Source organism: Phyllostomus discolor, chromosome 6 (genome assembly GCF_004126475.2).
Source record: "Phyllostomus discolor isolate MPI-MPIP mPhyDis1 chromosome 6, mPhyDis1.pri.v3, whole genome shotgun sequence".
Classification (NCBI taxonomy): Eukaryota; Metazoa; Chordata; class Mammalia; order Chiroptera; family Phyllostomidae; genus Phyllostomus; species Phyllostomus discolor.
The window spans coordinates 162,819,752-162,841,170 of record NC_040908.2 but is presented as its reverse complement, the minus strand read 5'-3'; the positions used below and the strand labels follow the sequence as shown (position 1 = coordinate 162,841,170).

At 66.9% G+C, this 21,419-nt stretch overlaps 1 protein-coding gene across 6 annotated transcripts in view; it reads right to left on the bottom strand.

Moving 5' to 3' along the window:
* The window catches only part of MYRF (myelin regulatory factor), a 33,187-nt gene extending 11,768 nt beyond the window's left edge, over positions 1 to 21,419 (bottom strand). For 5 of the 6 annotated variants that reach the window (XM_028515652.2, XM_036029556.1, XM_036029553.1 and 2 more), the window contains exons 1-10: positions 21,258 to 21,419; positions 8,958 to 9,045; positions 8,490 to 8,753; positions 6,184 to 6,245; positions 5,043 to 5,322; positions 3,812 to 4,062; positions 3,584 to 3,707; positions 1,696 to 1,891; positions 454 to 530; positions 165 to 275 (exon numbers count right to left, since the gene is read on the bottom strand). In XM_028515652.2, coding sequence (XP_028371453.1) covers positions 165 to 275; positions 454 to 530; positions 1,696 to 1,891; positions 3,584 to 3,707; positions 3,812 to 4,062; positions 5,043 to 5,322; positions 6,184 to 6,245; positions 8,490 to 8,753; positions 8,958 to 9,045; positions 21,258 to 21,303 — 1,499 coding nt within the window. In that variant the 5' untranslated portion in view covers positions 21,304 to 21,419. The remainder of the gene's footprint in view (positions 1 to 164; positions 276 to 453; positions 531 to 1,695; positions 1,892 to 3,583; positions 3,708 to 3,811; positions 4,063 to 5,042; positions 5,323 to 6,183; positions 6,246 to 8,489; positions 8,754 to 8,957; positions 9,046 to 21,257) is intronic. The other variant, XM_036029557.1, reaches the window with a different exon arrangement.

Genomic DNA, 21,419 nt, shown 5'->3' with positions numbered 1-21,419 from the left:
GCTCTCCCACCCCTAAATCGACTAAGGGTCTGAGTTTCAGACTCCTCATCTGTGAAGTGGGTCAGTCTGTGGGGCTCTGCCTGGTGCGCTACACCGGGTGGCACCTTCCTGACCCCCCTCCCCAGAAATGGTGCAACCCCAGCGCAGGGGTCCAGCCCACGCACCTCTGGTCAGGGTTGGGCTTGCCCTTCTTGCGCATGTTGTTGGCGGTGGTCTCGCTGAAGTGCAGCCGCCCCACGGTCACCTTCGTGACCTGCTCAGGGGGCAGACTGACCCTGCGGGGGCGGGAGAAGAGGCAGGATACTCAGGGGGCAGGCCCTGGGAGCCACAGGGGGCACCCAGGTGTGGGAAGTGAACCTTGTGGGCGCCTGCCTAGCCCCCCTCCGCTCCCAAGCCAGCCCCAGGGTCAGCCCTCCCAGGGCCCCCCCACCCCATGAGGGGCCGGGCACTCACGTGACGGGGTTGAAGGGCCGCTTGCTGCGGTCCGACTGAGACTGCTCGATGTTGATGCACTGGTTCAGGGCTTCCAGCTGGGGGAGGAGCAGAGCCCACGGGCACTCAGGGCCTGGTGCCCCCGGGTCCCGGCACCCTGCAGCCTCTCAGCCCAGGCCTGGCCCAGCTGGAGCTCGTGAGGGATGAAGGCACCACCGTCCCCTCAGCAGCACTCCCCCAGACTCTTGGGTGCCGTCTCCTATGCAGCCGCACACCCCAGACCCACACCGGCCCCCGTTCCCCCACCTCTGTGTGCACGCGCGAGCATACACATACTCCACGGTCACCCTCGTGGTCCCTAGTCCACACCCACACTCCCCCAGCCCGAGCACACGCCCCAAGCCAGCCTCCACAAACACCCACCCACCCACACCCACACCAGATCGCTCCCAGTTCCCCCTCCCGTGTCCCCTCCACCTCTCCCCAGGACCCTGCCACAGCCCCGGCTCAAAATCAAGGTCCACTGACGTTGTGCTGGGGAGGGAGGGGTCATGGGGCGGGGCCTCTCAGTCAGGGTGGGCCTTAGGGCAGGTGTCCCCAGAGACTACGGCAGTGTGGACAGTGAAGGTCAAGGAGCAGTCAGCCAGGAGAGGAGGGATGGAGTGGGGCGTTTGGAGTACGCCCCAGGAAAAGGAGGCTGCTGAGGAAAGGCGGGGGCTGTGGACGGGCACGGCAGTCTGGGGCACAAGCAGTGGCGGGGCTGGACCCCGAAGGCCGTGGTGGGCTAAGGTCGGAAGTCAGGGCTTTGCCAGGAGGGCACGGGGTGGGGGGGGTGTGGAAAAACAGGGAGTGTCATGCCCACCTGGGTCTCAGGTGGGGCCTGAGGTGGGAGCCAGAGTGGAAGCTGCTCTGGGTGTTCAGACAAGGAGAGGAGTGGCCTTGTCCGGGGAGAGGGGTCAGCAGGACCCGGTGCGTGATGGCGTGAGGGCCAGTGGGCCCCGGATTTACAGCCTGAGTGGCCAGGGCCCTGGAGCCCAGCTCCCCGGGGAGGGGCAGTTCGCAGGAAGTTCATTTCGGGACGTGAAGCTGAGAGAGCGGTCAGGAAAGGGGGGTCTTGGCTGGGGATACAGACTTGGGGTCTGGAGGGGGAAGGACGCGAGGAGCCCCACGGTTAAGGGGCATCCCAGGGAGAAAAGACGGGAGGTTGGGTGGCAGGGGGCACTCAGCCGTGAGGAGTTCCCGCCCGGAGCCCCCCCAACCTGCCTTCACTCCGTGCAGCTTCAGGTAGAAGCAGTCGAGGGGCTTGAGGCCTTCGGGCGTCTTGACGTACTTGGGCTCGCCCAGCATGCCGATGTACACCGTCACCTGGAAGTGGTTCTTCTTCTGGCACACGAAGGCGTCGTCTCCCACCGAGAAGTTGAAGCCCTTGTCGGCGTCCACGCGGTAGGTGAGCATGGGCCTGGGGGGCGGGCGGGGGGGGGGGGGCACACGCTGGAGCCTCCTTCACCTGCCCCGCCCCAGCCGGGCCTGAGTGCCAGTTCCCTACCCTGCACCCCTGGCCCCGGGGCTGCCCCCGCTTCTCAGAAATGGAAACTGAGTCCCCGGAGGACGTGGGCCCAGGTCGGCCATCTCCTCGGTCACTGTTCTTTCCTCCGCACGCCTGGGGCCGACCACCCTGCCCTGGGGATGGGGGAAACGGGGCAACACACCTGAGGCCCACCAGGTGGGGGGAAGTCCTGGGGGGGGGTGTGATGGCCCCTCCCCACACTTGGCTCCTTCCCAGAACACTGCCTGGAGCCCACCCCCTCCGTGGGCGATGGGGTTAGAGGGGATGGTCTGCAGAGCCTCACTTCGCCTGACAGCTGGTTGCCATGGAAACGGTGGAACCAGGCGCCGGCTCGGAGCTGGCCCAGCCCTGGCCCATAGGCTCCCCCCAAGCCCCCGCACATCCTCATTCCCACTCCTCCGTGTGCCCGGATGAGGACGGGGTGCTCTGGGCGGCTGGACTCAGCCTCAGTCCCCCCGCCTATTGCTGGGAGACTGGCCCACGTCTCTACCCCTCTGCGGCTTGGCCTGCCCCCACCCAGGTCCCCCCCGCACAAGCAGGGCTGCCGATGTCCCATGCCCGGTGCCTGCCTGGAGGAAGCTGGGCACGGACAGTACTTCCAACCTCGTGAGGAGAGGACTCGGCCTGGCCCATGTCCACAGGAAGGCCAGGGCCTACCACCTCTCCCTCCCGGGACTCCACCCACCGGCCTGCGCCGGAGGAACACCCAGGAAGTGCCTGGGCCACACCGGGGGCCTCAGCTGCCAGCTGCCTGGCCTTGGGGCCTGGGGTGGCAGGGCTGGCCCAAGAAGTAGGAGTGGTGGGACCCCCCAAAGACCCCTCCCCAACCCTGGCAGGGCCTCAAGGGACCCTTCAGCCACTGAGGCAGCTGGAATCCCCCCTGCCTCACTGCACCCTGAGGGCTTCTCATCAGGAATCCCACAGAGCCCGGGGTGCCCAACTCCAGGGGGCTGGTCTCAGCTGTGGGAGGGCCCAAGGGCAGCCACCCTGCTCAGGCCTGGCAACGTCCAAGGTGAGCCGAAAGGAACCACACTCTCCCCCCCTCACCGGCCTTCTGTGGCCGTGAGGGGAATGGTCCCGCAGTGCTCCTGGCCGGGCCGGGAAGCTGAAACCAGGTGGGTGTTGAGGAAGGGCTAGGAATGCCAGGCGGCCTCTGACCCAGTCCTCCCCCACCCTCTGGGCCCCCTCCTCCAGGGAGGGGGCCGCTGCAAGGGCCTTGCTAACACTCAGCTTCCTGCTACCTTCCTGGAATGCAGGAGGAGGAGGAGGAGGGCAGGAGGCAACAGGGAAGGAGAAGCCAGAACACACCTACCCACACACTTCTCCCTGACCTAGCCCCCACGGGCCCCTCCCTGGCACACACCACCTTCTTCAGGCGGCTGCGGGCGGGCCCGGGAGTCAGACACCCTGAGCCCCAGTCCAGGCTCTGCCCTGAGCCGGTCTGCTCCTCTGTCCAACAGGCCGTCTGGCACCCAGGGAGGGTGCTCCCAGGCCCCTGCTGTAGGTCCTTGACGCCAGGGCTGGGGGGCCCTGGCGGGGTGGGGGGGGGGGCCAGGAGGGCGGGGAGCGGCACCGGCCACTCACAGCTCCTTGTAGTTCGCGTCGTACAGCGTTGCCCACTTGTTCTGCTGGTGTGGCTGCCACTTGATGGACTGGTAGTTGGGGTCCAGGTAGGAGCCACTGAGGCTGTCACTGTCCTGCAGGAGACCTGGAGGGAGGGAATGCCCACGTGGACCCTGGGCCCCACCCCCCAACGCGGAGAAGGGTAGCCCCCCGCCCCCACCGGCGGGGTCCAGCAGGCCAGTCACGTACCTGGTGACGGCGCACCTGGTGGGTGCCAGGGCGGCGTCTGCACCCGGGCGATGCTGAGGGGCAAGGAGCCGGGGCCGGGCGAGAGTGGGCCCTGGGGAGGCCAGGGCGGGGACGGGGCTCGAGGGGGGTGTGGCGGCAGGGCTGTCCCGGTCCCGGGCTCCTGTTTGATCATCCCGTTCAGCATCTGGGCGTTGAGGGTGTTGGGGGGTGATTCCGAGTGCTTCCTCTTCTTCGAGGGGTGCGTGGGGAGCCTGGGTGGGCAGAGAAGTGCACCGTGGGGGGCTGGCCTCCCCTGAGCCCCCCTCGCCTGAGCAGGAACCCCTTCCCTGTTTCTGCAGGATGTGCCCAGCCCGGAGGACACCTCCTACAGGAAGCCCCCGGGCTTCGAGTCCTGAGAGTGCTCCCGTCACTGTTTCTGTCGCTCAGTGGCCCCCCAAACTGTGGAATCTGGGAGGGCAGGGGCCACACCTGACTCGTCTGTGTGTCCCCATCGCGGCCGACAGTGGGCCCGGCACGCAGGGTGCCCACAGCTGCTGCCACAGGGAGCGAGTCTGCCCCGTCCCCGGGAGGTCACTCTCAGCCTCCCCCTGCCAGTGGAGGCTCTGGGGAGAGGCGCCTCCTGGGCCATGGAGACAGGAGGGGAGTTTCTTGGGAAAGGGGCTGAAGGTTTGGGGGGCTGCAGAGCACCCCTTCTCCTTCCGGTTGACCAGCAGTTTAGGCCGTGGGATCTTTCCCTGAACCAAACCTTTCGTGAAATCTCCGCGCGGGAGACATGGAAGGACAGTTCTGCGGGCTGCAGTCAGACCCGAGAATCCAGGTCCACACCCGGGACCTCCTCGGAAACCCGGGGACTCCACGAGACGGCTGGGAAGCCACTCATGTCTGACGACAGCACAGCCCGGGTTCAGGTCTTGACTCCGTCCCTCCTAGTTCCACAAGCCGGGCACGCATTTCCTCTCTTAGATGGAGCCCCCGTTGACCCACGCGGGCCACGGGAACGGCCATGCCACCAAACGGGCAGGCAGGAGCACTCGGCCGATGGCTGGAAATCCCCGCCGCCTTGCTGGGCACGTGCAAACACGTACGCTGACCCTGTGTCCTGGGGTCAGCGCCTTGCGCCCTTCCTGGGTTCATGTCTACCTGCCCCCACCTGCACTCTGTCCCGCCTGCCTGCTGCTCCCTGACCGCCCACCTGGCTTTCCCACCCCAGACGGTGGCGGCCCAGTCTTACTCGGCTCCATGTTGCTGCAGCAGCTGGTGCAGCATCTGGGACTGCTGGGCGTGGTGCAGCTCGGCGGGCACCAGCCCCTGCCCCATGGCCGCGTAGGGGGGCATCGGGGGCTCCGCCTTCATGTACAGGTCCCGCTGCAGGACGGGGTAGTGAGGTGGGGGTGGCGGGGGCGGCGGGGGGCCTGGCAGGTGGGCTGGCGGTGGGGGCAGGTGCTCCAGGCGAGAGGGCCCCCCCGCATGGCACAGGGTCTCAGGGGTTAGGGTGCGCAGGAGGTGGGGGTCTGCGGGAGAGAAAGGGGTGGGCGTCAGAGACCGGCCCTGGGCACCAGCTCTCCCCTGACCCGCCTCTCAAGGGTCTCCTGGGTCCCACCCCTCCGGGGCCAAGCCTGGGGGCTGTCCCCCCATCAACTCCATGCGGGAGGACAGTGGGACAGCCTTTCCCCCCATTTCCGCCAGCTCCTGGTCCTGGGCCGGGCTGGGAAGGTGCTCCCTGGGGGAGGTCGCACAGCCCCAGGTTCTCTGAAGCACCTCTCAGGGCTGATCCTTCCCTGGGCCTCGACCCCCCAGCGAGGTCCTGTGGCAGCATCCTCCCTCCGGCAGCCCCTCGCTGAGGCCCCCAGGGGCCAGCCCCCCAGCCTGAAGGGGGAGGCCCCGCTCCCTTTGTTCCCCAGGAGGCATTCCAGAGATGTTTTTGGTAAGATAAACAGAACTCTTGACCCCTCTCTGTGCTGTGGGGAGACTGCTGCCCCGTGATCCTCCTGCTCCTGGCCACCTGGCGGCCGCAGCTCCCCTGAGCACCCCGCAAGGTGAGGGGGGCCTCGGCGGCCGGTGAGGCCCGTGCCCAGGCTGCGGCCACGGCCTCCCCAGTCGTCCACTTACCCCTGAAGGGCGCCTCCATGATGGCGCGGGCGGGCAGGCGGGTGGCATCGCCGGCAGGGACACCAGCTCGGAGGCAGGGCCAGGCTCCCCACCCGCCCATGGGGGAACAATAGCCAGCGCCAGGGAGTATTTGACCAGCGATAATCGGGGCCTGCTGGGCAGCCACCGGCCCCCTCCCTCCCTTGCTCCCTCCCTCCCTGATAAGGCCGCCCCAACCACTTGCCCAAACCCCGGAGGGGGAGGGCGGTGCCCGCCGGACTCACCGTTCACCTGCTGCGGGGAATAGGCCTCGGAGCCTGAGTCTGGAGGGGAGTCGGGCAGCGTGCTGCAGGGGAGGGGGGAGGGGCCACTGAGACCCGGCCTCCAGTGGGGCGGCGGCTGGGTGATGCAGGGCCCAGAGCCCCCAGAGGCTGGGAGCATCGACGTCTCCTCCTCACTTCTACCCTTGGGGCCTTTCTCTGCACCCAGTCACCTTGGGGCGCCTAGCAGTTGTTGGGGGGGAGCCTTGGGCTCCGGCCCAGCATCCTCGCAGACCCACTGGGCACTTGGGGGCCAGGGACCGGTGCCCTCGGTGATGACCGCGCAGACCTGCACAGGCTCTCTGCCCAGTCCGAGGGCCGAGGCCTGCTCCCCCCTCCCTGCACCCACCGAAGCCCCCACTTCCTGGAAACTCGGGGTCCAGGGGGCTGGGCGGGCCCTCGGGGGCCTGCCCCACCAGGGGCAGGTGTGGACCGGGCCCAGAGCCAGCTCGGCTGGGCCTGGGTTTATTTTCTTCTCGCAGGTTTTGTTTTTATCAGTGGTTCCAGCAAAAGAACAGATTGAACCTGAGAGGTCAGCATGCCCGGCAGGCACCCAGCACGGGGTCCAGCGAGGGGACGGTGCGGCCGCACGGGGACCCCCGCATCTGGGGAGACAGCTGTGCCGACCACCACGGACACGGCCTGGGGTCCCAGAGCGCCGGTGTACTCCCCGGGCCAAGCCTGCACCCAGCCCCACAGGCGGTGGGAGGGCGACAGAGGGAGGGTCGAGTGACACAGGGACTGAACCCGGCCGCCGACCTGGCCTCCCTAGCTCCACGTCCGTCACCTCCTGTCTGCTCCCCACACCTCCCGACAGTGGCCTTGGGCTGCCCTAGTGCGCCTTTCACACCCTCGGACCAGCCCTGCCATCCAGTGCCCCAAGTCCACGGGCCGCTGTTCCCTCCTCCCGCCCCCGCCCCCCCCCAGGGCACTCGTCAGTCAGGCCCGAGGCGAGCTACTGAGCTCCTGACTGGTAACTCCCTCCCCAGCCAAGCCACAGGTCCCCCGGCAGCAGCCCTGTCCCGTTTACCACACGGAACAGGGCCTGGCTGGGGTGGGGCGGGGCGAGGCCCAGGCCACAGAGTCCCTGTGTGGTGTGGGCAAGCGAGCCCTTCCCCTCTCTGCGCGGTGACCTGTGGGCCATCAGAACACCCCCGGGAGGACCGGCAGAGCCTCCCTCTGGGGACGGCTGACGAGCTCACCCAGAGGTGCCCAGCAGGCGCTTGCCGCAGTCAGTTCTCTTCCCTCCTGCCTTCCCTCCGAGGGCTGTGGCTTCGGGATGGCCTCCCAGCCTCGAGCCCTCAAGCAGATGTCTGCCTTGCCTCCCCCCCCCCCCCGTGACAGCCCCCCTCGCCTCCGCTGCCCAAGCCCTGTAAGTCAGGAGACAGCTATGCCCCCCAGCCCCCAGCACCCTGGCACCCCCGCCCTTTATTTCCGCAACACCTGCAGGGGAAGCATTTGGGGCTCCCTTCACAGGGAAGACGCTGAGGCCCTGACTGAGGTGGTGGTCACGATGCCGGGGGCCTGGCTGCGGCAGGGCTATGGATGAAGCCAGGCTGTGTGCACAGTGTCCTGCTCCCAGCCCTGGGCTGTCCTTCCACCCACAGACAGCGCCCCTGTCCCCGCCGGGGACCCAGGACATCCCTGCGAGCCCCTGTGCGGAGCCCGGTGTCCCTGGCTCTCCCCACTGGTGCACGCCTGTGGGCTGCCCTGGGGTCTGGCTGGCTGGGCCGGCATCCACCCAGAACCCCTGGTCATGGCCCGACGCAGGCTGAGCCCGGAGGCAGGCCGTTGGCGTGGGCTCCTCAAATGCGGGGGAGGGCCTGGGAGGCCGGCTGGGGCGTGGGGCTACAACACCGGGTGCCACGCCTGCGCCGTCGGCCGCTCCCCGTGACGCAGTCAAGACTGGCTGCGAGCTGGACTGCGTGGACGGAGCTGGCGCGACGAAGGGGGTCTGTGTGCCCGCGGACGTGCACACCTGTGTTGGTGGTCCCGTGCGTGGTAACAGTTGTGACTTCCAGGGCCCCCCCATCCGGCCCACTCCCCACACGGCTCTCGGAGATTCCCAGCACCGCGGTCAGCCCTCCTCGCTGCCCCTGCCTCGGCGGAGCTCGGCCACGAGGCCCTCCGCCGCCCGGCCCCTGGGCAGCCCGGTCACCACCGCCTGGCCTTGGCCAGCTCCTCCCAGGCCCAGGGTCACTGGCCCCACACCGCACCTGCTGCTGGGCCCTGCGTCTAACCTGCCCCCCATGGCCCCTGCCCTCACTCACCCTGGGGCATAGGGAGCCTTGGGCTCTGCCTTGATGGGGGGCCCAGAGCCCCCCAGGAAGGGCTTGGGAGCGGCACCCATGCCATTGTTGTTGTTGCAGTTGAGCGGGGCGCTGTAGCTCGGGGGTGGGTGGGGGCCGTGGCGCCCCGGGGAGGGTCCGCCCCCAGGGGGGCTCAGGTGGTGGACCCCGCTCGAGCCGGGGATCGCTGGTTGCCCGTGGGCGTAGGCGGCGGCGCCGGCTGGAGCGGAGATGTCAGGGAAGCAGCTGTGGAGAAAAGCGAAGCTCAGCGCCAGCCAGGCCCCCCGCTGCTCCCGGGGGCCCCACCCAAAGGGCAGGCGGCAAGGCATAGGGGTCCGTTGCTGGGAAAGGACCGATAGCTGCTTTCAGAGGTGGGGCCCTCACACCTCCCGCGTGACAGGTGGAGGCCGGGCCTGGGGGTGGGGCCGAGGCTGTGCTGGGGCCACTCACAGGTCGGAGGCATCCTCTTTACTGATGTACTCCTCCAGGATGCTGGTGTCGATGTTGGAGGGCTCCAGGGCGCCATTGATGTCATGGCCTGCAGGAGAGGGAGACAGGGGTGTGAGCCCAGGCAGGGGAGGGTCACAGCCCCAGGAGGCACCACGGTCTCCGGGCCACCACTCCACCTGTCCCCAGGCAGGGCCGCCCAACACAGTGCCCTGGGCTCCCCCCCACGTGCATCTCTGTCCACCGTCCACCGTCCACCACCTGACCTGACACCTGACCCACAAGCAAGCACGGACTCCCCACCCTCCGCCCATAAGGCCACCTGCAGTCTCCAAGGAGGGGAGGGGACCAGAGCGCGGATCTGGGGCAGACACAGGCCCCTTCTTGCCCTCCGTACCCCATTCTAGCTTCCTCGCATGAGCAGGCCCCTTCCTCCCATCTGTAAAATGGGTAAGCGCCCCCTGTCTTGTGGGGCCCTATGAGGTGCTTTACTGGGTCGAATGCCCAGTGGATGCCCGCCACCCTCGACGACTCTGTCCCACCCTGTTCAGTAGTCAGTTCCAGACGGCCCAGCGGGTGGGCACCCAAGGGCACAAGGCCTGGGTGGGCTGGACAACACATCCTGGGTGGGCAAGCCATGGGCTGTGAGAGGCTCCTGCACCCCAGGCCCCAGAGGGAGAGGACGTGGGGACCAGGCCCGGGCGTGCCCAGCCCGTCCACTCTCACTGCACGTGGTCGTAGCAGGGCTGGCCACCTGCAGAGGTGAGAGACCCCAAGAGGTAAGCAAGGGCTTGCCCTGGCTTCAGAGCAGGCATGGCGGGCCCAGGCTCTGCTCCTCTGCCCGCCCTCTCCTGGGCCCTCCTCATTGGCCCCAGCCCCACGGGAGGGAGGGACTCATGGAAAAGGCGGCCCAGCGCGCTTGGGCATCAGCAGGGAGGAGAGGGGGAGGCGCTGGCCTTTCCCCTCCCAGGGTCACCTTGCGGGGGGAGCTGGAGGGCGGGGTGATAAGGGGGCTGACGTAGGAGATGCGTCAACCCCGATAGTGGAGGGCGGCCCCACCCACACTGCTGACCTGGACCAGCCAGCCCCACTGAGGCAGACGGCACCCTCCCCAGGCCCCCGGGGGGCCCGAGTCTGGGGTCTGCCCCTGCCCTGCTGCGCTCTGGGAACAGCTCAGGCAGGTCCAGGAACTAATCCTGACTCACCCACTCCCCGCCCTGTGGCGCTGGGCAGGTCACCGCCCTCTCTGAGCCTCAGTCTCCCCGTAAGTGAAATGGGGATATAAACAACTCACAATGTGCAGGCTCGTTTTGAGTGCAAAGCACGTGAAGGTGTGTTGGGTGCCTGGCACAGAGTGTGCGCTCACAGCTGACCTCACTTCCCCGTCCTCAGAGCCCTGGGGTCCCCGGGAGCCCCCCGCCCAGGCCCCGCCCCAGCCCCGGCCGGCATCTCAGGAATGCTGAGCCCCGCTTAGGTGATTAATGAGGGCTAAGCCCTCCTAGGAGTCACGCGCTGCCTGGGACAGGCCCTCCTGCGGCCCCCCGCCCCTGGCTCACCCAGCCGGGAGCGAGAGACACCCACCGAGCATGGCCAATGGCCGTCTGGGGCCCCGTGTGGCCCGGGCCAGGGGAGCTTCTTGAGCCGGGAACGGCCAGTCTGCACGCCGAGGCTCTAAGACTCCTGTCTACGTCCCGGCCCCCACCCCTGTTGACCACAGGTCCCGTTTACTGAGCACCTACTATGCGCCAGGCACTTTAGGAGCCGAGCACATAAATAAGCACAGGACCGTATTAGATGCCAGGCATTCCACAGGCACCTCACGTACAGGGTGACAATAATGGCGCCTATAAGATGGTGACAGCAGCATCTCATCCTGACGGCCTGCCTGCCAGGCCCACGCTATTTTAAGTGCTTTATGGGTTTACCCCTCCCAATCGCCCCTGGACACTTGGTGTTGTTATGAGCATCATTCCCTTTGTCCAAAGAGGTCAAGTCTCTTGCCCGAGGCAACCCAGGAGCAGGGGCCTGATTACAAGGGGGAAGATGTGGTTACAGAGACCTCTGGGCCATCCAGGGCTGGCCCGGGGGGGGGGGGGGGGGGACGGGGGGGGGGTGCCCCTGAGGGAGGATCAGCACTGGAGATGCAGAGCGAGGGGTGCCGGAGGAGCCGCCCAGCCCTGGCTGCTGAAGCTGCAGGTTTCAGAGACTGAACTTGGAATCCACCGTGAATGATGGGGTGACGGAGTCATGGTGTTGCTATTTATAACAGGCCAGGGCCTTCTTTCCCTCCTCCTCCTCCCCTGGCCAGGAGTGTTCCTAATCACCCCTAATCCTCCTGCCCACCTCCCCCAGGATAGGGGGGCCTCCGGCGGAGGCATCCCGGGAGACCCTAACAAGAACCAGATGTGGTTGGGGGGAGGACAGACCCTCCCGTGCCAGGGGCCGGGTGACTGAGGAGGGAGGAGGGAGCCACTGGGGCAGGATGGGGGTGGGCCAAGGGGTGGGTGGGAGAGGAGCTGGAGGTGTGGGGGCTGGCGGGCCTCCTGAAGGACACTGACCCCACACCGGCTCCTTCCCTGGGAGCCCTGGAGGCCAGCCTGAGGGGCCCCGCCACCAGGCAGACACCCCGGCCTGCCCCGTGAACCGCACTGCAGGTCTCTCACCGAACGTTCCAGGAAGACGGGGTGGGGGTCGGGGCTGGTGGGAGCCCAGGGATTCCTGAGGCTGGGGCCCGGCCCCCAGGAACCCAGGAGGAAGGCAGGGCCCCCGGGCATACTCTCGGGGAGGGGGGGCCCCGGCCCCCACAGCTCCCGAGAGAGATCCCTGGAACATCCTTGCGCCAACAACAGCAGATACCTGTCAGCAGGAAATGCATCTCCGGCTGACCTCCCAGACCTCCCTGGGAGGTGGGTGGGGGGGGGCTGCCCGAGGTCCCGCACCAGAAGGTGGTACCGCCAGGTCACAGACCAGCATCACCACCCTCCCCCTCCTCAAACCCTCCAGCACCTTCCCATGGCCCGGGAGGACCGGAGCCCTCGGTGGTCCTGGGCCTGGCAAGGTCAGCAGCCCCCTGCCCGCCCCTTCAGCCTCTTCTCCTGCGCCCCAGGCCTCCTTCCCGTAACTCTCCACGGTCCAGCCCCGGCCTCATTCCGCCCATCCGAGACAAACATCCCCGCCCCGCCCCGCCCTGCCGGGAACCTCAGGGCCTTCTCAGGGCCCTGCCGGACAAAGCCCATGCCCGGGCGTTCTTTAGGTTTTGTCTTAAATGTAAGTTCCTCTAGGAGGCCGTCTCTGACTTTCCCGTCATCCCGAGTGATGGCCCCCTGCCTGCTTCCTCACTGGGCTCTCGGCTCTCCTGCCCCCCTGCCCCGCAGGGAGCTCGCAGGCGGGAGGAGGGCCTGTCCACGGCCCACCGCTCCCACTCCCTGCGTGGTCGTCCTGGGCCTGACGCCACAGCACGCCCTGTATGGGGCTCATCCGTGACTCTCAGAACAACCCTGGGGGGTGGGCGGTTTTCTCGTTCTCCATTTCACACACGTGAGGAAGCGGGCTCAGAGGGGTCGACACCTGCCTGCCCACGGCTGGCAGAGGCGGGAGCTGGGCGGAGCCCCGCCCTGCCCTGTCCCCCTGGGATCTCAGCACCTGAGCCCGAGGAAGGCACGCAGTCAACGCTCCTGGAATGAGCGAGCGAAGTGGCCAGGGGGGCACCCGAACCAGGCCTCACTGTGGTCCGGGGCCACCGATAGGCCCCAGGACCCCTCCAGGGACCGTCCCTGCCCTGCTGAGCTGTGCAACCCAGCTGCTTCTCATTAATTAGGTCCTTTATTACCTGCTTCTAACAGGATCCAGACACTGCCCTTCCCAGGCGGGCTGGGGTCCCAGCTGCAGGAAGGAAGACCCCTCCCCTCCTCTCTCTTCCATCCTTCAAGGCCACTCAGCTGGGCAGAAGGGAACCGAGGGGACGTGAGCCAGGTGCAGGACGAGGGCGGGTGGGGGGGACCCAGGTGGTCATCCACCCTGGACCCTCCCTTTCCCCCTCCTCGTGCTCATGCCCACTCCCTCCCCACCAGCTGTGGCCACTGGCTGAGTCTCGGCCATTGTCCTGGGGGACGGGGGAGGGTGGGGGCCCGGCACAGTGGGTGGCTTGTGCCCTGCCCACACCCTCCCCCCTGCCCGTCAATGGGGCACTTGTCAATTCATGCGCCAAACATGGCGGAAATCCCGTCAGCCACGTGGCCGTGGGCAGGGCAGGGCAGGCCAGGGCCTGAGAATGCTGACCGGGCCTGGCTGATCTGAACGTGGGGCTGACCGGGCCCGAGGCCCACGCCTGTCCCCCTGCTGTGCTGAGTGTCCACCCCAGGTGTTGCAATCTGATGGGCATCCTGACTCTGAGCCATGGCAGGGGCCAGGGTGGTAGCGGTCGGGGGATGGCCCACCTTGGCACCCCCACGATGCCCTGACTGACCCCTGGGGTCAGAGAGGCCCAGCTGCTCATGTAGTAGCATCCCCACCCCCGCCCCTGCTTCATTGCTATGTGACCCTCAGCAGGTGAGCTGCCCTCCCCAGGCCTGGCTTCCTCCTCCACCAGTGGAGCAGGGATGCCAGCGCTTCAGTGAGACGGCGGGAGAGCCCCTCACCCCCAGGGCCCCGTTCCCCAATCTGCAGGAACTGCTCTGGTCCCATCTCTCCTGGGTCCCCATCCCTCCGCCTGCCCAGCTGCCCCACTGCCCCCACACCTGCCCACCTCACTGTGAGTTGGCTCCAGAGAGCCCCCACAGGGGCCTCGCACCTTCTCCCGAGCTGCTCTGAGGCTTGACCGCGCTGTCCTTCCAGCCTCCGGGCCTGGGCTCCAGCCATGCCCCCGGGGCTCAGCCTTCCGTGCCCGCCCGCCCACCCCAGCAGCCCCTGCTGTATCACCCGGTCACGGAGCACCCCCAGTGCTGCGGCTCCCAGGGTCAGCTGAACCCATCCACGTGCCCCAGACGAGTTCACACCCAGACGGGGCACAGTGGTCCCTCACCTTCTTTGGCCTGGACTTCCTACCTCTGGTAACAGGACCTGTGGTTAAACGGTAACTGCTAGCTGTCCCTGCTGCCGGCTTCCACTCTCGACCCGTCTTCTCACTTGCAAGGCCTTCGTGTCAGGCCCCTGACTGTGTAGCCACCCCTTGCACCTCCGCCACAAACCCCGTTAGCCTAGACCTGAGTGACGGGGACGTGGCTCTCGAGTCTTGGCCGTCGGGTGCGTGAACCTGAGCCGCAGGTATCTTTCTTCCCTTTCAACGTTTTGCTAAAAAAGCAGAAGATGCCTGTGTTCTGCCTGCACAGACCCGCCTCCTGCCTGGAGGAGGGGGCCTGGAACCTTTGCTGCCTTGGGGTCATAGCTCTGTCCTCCTCCCATCCCCACGCGGCTGCCGCCACCCTGCCGTCCGGTCCACGCAAGGGTGAGTGCACAGGTGCCCCCATGCCAGGTCCGACAGAACTGAGCCCAGCAGCTGCGACCTGTTCTCAGGGACCCACATTAGCCCCCCAGGGGCATCAGCTCTGGCCGGGGGGACCCCAGCCCTGACTCCACGGGGACCAGGGTAGGTGGAAGGCCGGGGGAAGGCCCCCCTCACGCAGGCGTAATAGAGACTTTGCAGCACGGGGCAGGGGCAGCCTCCTCCAGGGTCACCGTGCCCATCTGCGCCTGCACACCAGCACGGCCCACATGCATGTGTACCCACAGGGGGTACTCCGGGCACGTATCCACCTGCATGCACATGACTGTGAACACACACACACATATACACGCAGTGGCACATCCCTGCCATGCTGGCACACGCATGCACACATACCGGCGTGCCCCACATGTGCTCATCCGTCCCACTGTTTACTGAGCATCTACCGTGGGTCGGGGGCAACGCTAGGCTCCGGTGACACGGCAGGAAACAAGACCAGACCTCCTGCGCACGCGGAGCTGACATCCCAGGGGCAGAGTCAGACGACCAGACAGATCCTGAGCATTTTAGAAGGTGGCGAATGCTACGGAGAACACGAAGCAGGGAGAGGGGGTGGGGCGCCAGGAGAGCGGGGAGGAACTACAGCTCCAAGCAGCGTGGGCAGGGCAGGCCTCGAGGAGCAAAGACACACAAGGGAGGCGAGCCCCGGTGCCGTCGGGGAGGAGCATCCCAGGGCGTGGGGAGCCAGTGCAAAGGCCCTGAGGCACGAGCGTGCTTCTGTGAGTTCACACCCCAGCACACGCCACAGACGCGGACACTCGAGCACACAGATGCTAACTGGCCCAAAGGCCGGCCCAGGCGAATGCAACTCCCCACCAGCTCTAGCTGGAGCCCGCTCTCACTGAGCAAACTCAGTGTCGAGACCCCCAAGTGCCCTGACAAAGGTAGCCCCCTCTGAGCTAGAAGGGCAGGGGGTGGGGATCCCCTCCCCCCACTCCAGGCCCCAGGAGGGAGAACCTTGGAGGGAGAAGGGAGCGCAGGGGACTGAGAAAGGAAGAGGGGAGCACAGGAGGCCCCCGGGGGGAGGGCACTAAGATGAAAGCTGTGGTTCTGCATGATGGCGGCAGGAGGGGCCCCCGTCAGATGGAGGGAGAACTCCCCACTGGGGGCAGCCTGCAGGCACCGGGAGGATGGGACGCCCTGGCACCCCCGGTCCACAGTCCAGGCCAGTGAGGGCTCCAGACCTAACCACCCCGACCATGGGGGCTTTTCCTTCCCTTCCCTTCCCACCCCAGGCCTTGGCACCCTCGGGGTCTCACTGCTTCTGTCACACAACCTCGACCACCTGAGTGAAGGTCCTGAGGCCCCGGGGTCAAGGGCTGGATGGAAGTCACCGACCACAGCCATCGGTGGTGACAGGACCCTCAGCATCCGGGACACAGCGGCCCCCTCCCTGCTTCCCTGCGGGCTGGCACCCCGCTGGGAGCGGCTGCCGGCCAGGAGTCCCAGGACCCTGGCCCAGCTCTGCCGTGGCCGCCCCGAGTGAGCCTGACATGCCACCCTCGTCTCCTGCCTCAGCACCCCACCTCGGAAACGGGGGAGACACCGCCTGCCCCTCTGCTGAGCCCCGGGGTTCCTGAGAGGCGTCACGGGCACCGAAGCCGCAGGCCAAGCGCAGCAGGTGGAAACCGGGGACAGTTGAGCCCCCTCCCCCAGCCTGCCTGCCTACCACCACAAACCAGACCTCCCAGAGGCAGGGTCCTGTGGGCTTAGCCGGAGGCACCAGGAGCCGGCATCTGGACCGAGCTGGGCCAGACCTTCCAGGGGCTCTGCAAGGCTGAGTTTCCACTCATCGTTAGAGTAAGTAGCCCAGAGAGGGTGATGGGCTTTCCTAAGGCACACAGCGCCAGCCGAAGGCCCCAGCCCAAGCCTGGGGACGCCAGTCCACCCTGTGCACCAATAAGTCCTCCGAGCAAGGACATGCACCTGCCGTGAGCCCGCCCTGTGGGCTCACACTCGCGGTCCCACCTGGCTGTGTGCCGTGTTACTGTGCCAGGCACTGCACTGCCCCCCCCCCCCCCCCCGCAGATACCCTGAGAGGTAGGCACTGTGACCGCACCTGTATTCCCATTTCACAGAGGAGACCGTGGAGGCACAAAGAGGTGTGGCGGTGGACCCAGGGAGGGACTGTGGGTGAGCAGCGGAGCTGGGAGTGGACCCCATGGCACACCGGGGAGGGCGTCCCGCCCCTGCCCCACACCGAGGGGCTACCCGCACCCACCAGCAGCGGGGGCTAGAGACTTTGGGGTGAGCGAGGAGGCCACACACACACACGCAGGCTGGGAGGGAAACTGAGGCCCAGAGGAGGGAGTAGCGAGGAGGAAGAAGGTGGAAAGGAAGGGCAGGCGGCCCGGGTGGGGCGGGGCCACCCCGTTAATGATTCAGTTAATGATTTCTGCTCCCCGTTCTTATCAGGAGGGCAAAGTCCAAGGCCAGCAGCCAATCAGGGGCCCCGTTGGGCTGTTACCCGGCAGCCTCTGCTGCCAGGGCCCCCCAAGTCCTGTAAGCCCCTGGGAGTGGCGGCCAGTCCCCAGGACAAGGCCATTTGGCCCAGAGTGGCCTGTCTTCCTCCCAAAGACCCTGCTCAGCCCTGCCTGAGACCCAAAGGGGCCCCCTGCCCAGGCCCCCAGACTCAGGAGAGGCCCAGCAACCAGCAGGTGGGGAATAGCCTGCTCCTCTCCCCCCCTGGACTGAGCCCAGCCCCCCTGGGGAGCCAGCCTTCTGGGGTGTCCCTGACCCCCCCTGTTTCCATAGCCTCCATTGACCCAGAGAACATTTCCTGCCCCTCCCGCCCCCCATGTCGTGCCGAGTGTTGGGGACAAGAGGATGAGTCAGCCACCCCCCCCATTCCTCTCCCAGCTAGACTCCAGGTCCTGGGGAGGTGGGGCTGGGACAGGAGTCCTCCCAGGGACTCTGGGGAGACCCTGGGTCAAGCAGACAGGTCGGCATGGGGTGCAGGGCCAGCCGCCACACACCGGAGCTCGGCCTCAGCCTCTTCCCGTCCACACGGGGCCCTCCTCCAGGTGTCAGGGAACTCCCCTGGAGGCGTCCTCCTGCCCTGCTGGTCCCCACAAGAAGGCCACCCTCCCTCCCCCGAGGCCCCGGCGGCAGGGGAGAGAGCAGGCGGCTAGGTGTCAGCTCTGGCTAACACCAGTGAACTCCCTTCTCAGCACAGGGAGCCCAGGTCTTGGTCCTTGGGAAAAGGGGGGCAAGGTACCCCTATTCCAGAGGTGGGTGAGGAAGGGTGGCTTTCCAACAGGAGCCTGGTGCTCTGGGGAATGGGGGGGTGGGGCCCAGGCCCCTGTGTCCCGTGTATGTATCTCCCCAAGAGGCCAAAGACAATAGAGCTCGCCTTTGTTTGGTGGCTGAAAAGAATCCCACAGGAAGCCCCATCTCTGGTGCAGCCCACCTGCCTGCCCCAGGGGGGCACATGAGGCAGGAGAAGAGAAGTAGCCAGCCCAAGCCAGCCATCGGGTCTGGAAGGAGTGAGAACCCGGCCTCCCACCTGCAGCCCTGGTGGGGCTCTAGAGGCTGCGTGGGGGACCCCCAACCTCTCAGCACCCCTTCTAGTACCCGTTGGAGGCCCCATTCCCCTCAGTCTGTAAGGTTCCTCCACACCCGCCCGCTTTCTGGGGGTGCTGGGTGCTCACCCAAGGCCCACGGGCCCCGGGACTCAGGGCCCAGCACCCTGCCCCTCCCATGGCCCTTCCCGGCGCTGAGACGAGGCTCATCGAAGCTGAAGGCACCGTTGGGACCCTCTGTGCCACTCTCTGCTCAGAGAAGGGGCCCGGGGGTGGGGGGGAATGAGACCTCCGCACAGGGTCACACACGGCCCTCGGTGGCCGAGCCTCTGGGTCCTGCTGGGGTCCTCCACGCCGCTTGGCCCCTGACCCCAACCAGGCTCCAAGAGTTCGAGGCCCCAGCTGGTTAAAGTGACAACAAGCGCACCTGCCGCCGCAGCCCTGTTACCTGCCAGGAGCCAGTGCATCCTGCCCGAGGGTCCCCTGTCTGTAGACCCTGTGCCCGCTGGGCTGGGCGACCGACCGGAGCCTCCCTCCAGGGCATTAGCAGGGCCGTCACGGGGGCCGGGCTGTACCAGCCTCCCACCTGAGGCCCAAAGCGCCTTAGCCCTCGGCCCGCCACCCTGGGCTGGGCACAGCTTGGCTCGCCCACACAGGGCAGGACCAGGGCATGTATCTGGTGTGCCTACAGAGTGGGCCACATCACACGAGGGACCTCGATGCTCCCCAGAGCAGGAAGCGCAGCCCCTGCCTCTTACGCCCACTGTCCAGAGGGTGCGGCCAAGGAGAAGTCGGGTGTCCTCGGCCTCAGGTGAGAGGACACACACAGCCCTCACACACTCAGCAACGCATCCACCTGCACCAAAACAGCACAGCCTCCCACCCCCACGCACTTCCGTGGTGCCCTCGTGAGCACACTCAGACCCCGCCACTCCCAGCGGCTCCCTAGCACCCACACTGGCTCACACGCCACCGCCCACCCGGTTCCCTGCCAGGCTGTCCCCTCCCACGTGGCCCCAAAGACCCCCGCCCCCAGCGCCCACCCCACCTTCGCCCCATTCCAGGCTCTGGGAACACCTCTCCGGCCCTGGGCCCCCTCTGGGCCCTCGTCAGTGCGCAGCCCCACACCGCCCCTGCTCCCCACAGACATTCTTGAGCCTCCTCTTATCTCCCTGGAGGAGCAGCTCAGCCTCCCCGCCAGGCCAGCCGCATGGCTGAGCCGTGGCGTCAGCCCCCACCCCCCACCCTCGGCCAAGAGGGAAAGTTTGGCTCAGGAGACAGGGAGCCCGGGCCAGCCGGGCCCATCCCTCTGCCAGGGCCCAGGGTTCAGGGGAGGAGGCATGGGGTTACATGCAGGAAGTGAGGGGGCCTGGCCCACAGGTCAACCGGGGTACTAGCAGGGCACCCCCAAAAGCCAGGACTAGTCTCCTCTTCCCACCTCCCCAGGGCTCCCCAACCCCTATAAAGCCCCTCAAAGGCTCCTAAAGGCTGAATAGTGCCTGGGGAATGAGAACCCCTGGGACTGATGGGGGCTGCCCGGGACGCTCCAATAGCCCAGCATGCCCACTGAGTCTGGTTCAGCCCTGGTCGCTCGGGGTCCAGGCCTGTCGGAATGCCCAGAATTCTGGCATGGGGAGGCCCAAGGCCTGGGGATGCCCTTCCCTGGGCTGCTCAGCAAGCAGGAGCAGACAGAGGCACCCACCCCCAAGTCACGGGGAGAAACTGAGGCACAGAAGGGCCTTCTTCTCTCCGTCCTGGGACCCGGGATGTGGGCACTGGGCTGGAAACTGGGACCTGACTCCAGGCCCTATGGTCCGACCGCCCCAGCCCAGTGCCCCTAGGGTCGCCCCCAGCCTCCGAGGAGCAGGCTCACCAATATGGAAGTTTCTGGATCACTGCATTCTGGGTTCTGAATGCACTGAGGAGCAGGATGTGGGCTTAGGGACTGGGGAGAGGATAGGGCAGAGGCTGGGCTCCCCGAGTTGGCGGAGAGGGGCACAAATAGAGCCAGAGGGTCTGGCTAGATGCTCCCCCACCGAGGGTCTGAGCCGCCGCGCAGGCTGGGACGCGTCAGCCTGCACCTCTGCCTCCCCCTCCCACACTGTCCCATCCCTCTTGAGTCCAGCACCCGGGAGGAGGAGGAGGAGGACAGCCCTGGAGGAGGGGCAGTGGCTACTCTGGAAAGGAAAGGGGAGTGGGTCAGATGTGGGAGACCTCCAAAACCGTTGTGTGTGTGAGGAAGGGGAGGGAGTAGAAGAAAATACCGTAAGGTGTGTGTAGATCCCAGACCCGGGGAGGGTCCTCACAGGGCCAAGGTGAGGGACTGAGGCCACTCAGTGGGGGTGGGGGTGGGAGAGCACAGCCAGGGGAGATGAAGCTCCAGGGACAGGTGTGAGCAGCAGAGCCCTGAGGAGCCTCCAGGGGGCTGGTGGATGCTCTTTGTAGCGTTGAGAGGGTCTCCATTTGGAGGTGGCTGGGATGCCAACTTCAAGGAGGTTCCCACCCAAGGAGGGCTTTCGTGGGTAGGGGGTGGCGGTGGAGGAATCCAGCCCACTGAGCGGAGGGGTGACTGCTTCAAGGGGAATTGCAGCCTTGGGGGAGGGGGCATCCTTGCAGAAGGTGGGGTAACAGTCCTGAGCGGGGTCCCTGTCTCAAGGAAGCCCAGTGGGAAGTTCCTGGCTCCCATGTCAGGCTGGGCAGGGGGAGGGTACGAACCAGAAAGGCACACCAGGGGCCTGGGTCTCTAGGCTGTGATCCCTGCCTCTGGGGAGACCACTAGGGGCGGGGTGCCAGCCAAAGAGACAGGGAAGATTCTAGCAAGCGTGCTGGGGGTCGCGGCCTGAGTAGGATTCCAGAGAATCACAGTGGAGGGTCCCCAGACTCTGGAAGTGGGAAATGTGCTGGGTGTGGGAGGTGTCAGAATTTAGAGGAATGAGTTTTGGGGGAGTGGGGGGGGGGGCGTGCTGCAGGTCCTGGAAGGTGTGAAGGAGGACTGCGCATGGAAAGGGACGCAGCTTCAAATAAGTTGTGTGTTGGGGGACCCGGAGCCAGGAGCCCAACTTTAAAGGAGGTGGGCAGTGACCCGCGGGAGACTCCCAGCCCTGGGAACCAGCACGGCGGGCTGGCTCGTGCCAGCCTGAAGAGAGCCCCAGCCTAGAGGAGGCGTCCCGGGCGTTCCCAGCGTGGTGAAAGCACAGTCGGGAGTCCCAGTCCCCGCCAAGGGCAGAGGTGGATCCCCAGCGCGAGAGGTTGGCCGCCCCCGCCGGCCCCGCGGTTACTCACCTTCGAAGAAGCGCTGCAGCGCCTCCGTCTCGTCCACCACCTCCATGTCCCGCTTGCCCGGCGCGCACTCCGTCCCGGCCCCGCTACAGCCCGGCCCGGGGGCGCGGCATCGCCGGCGCGGCCCGCGCGACAGTCCCGGCTCGGCTCCCGCTGCCGTCCAGC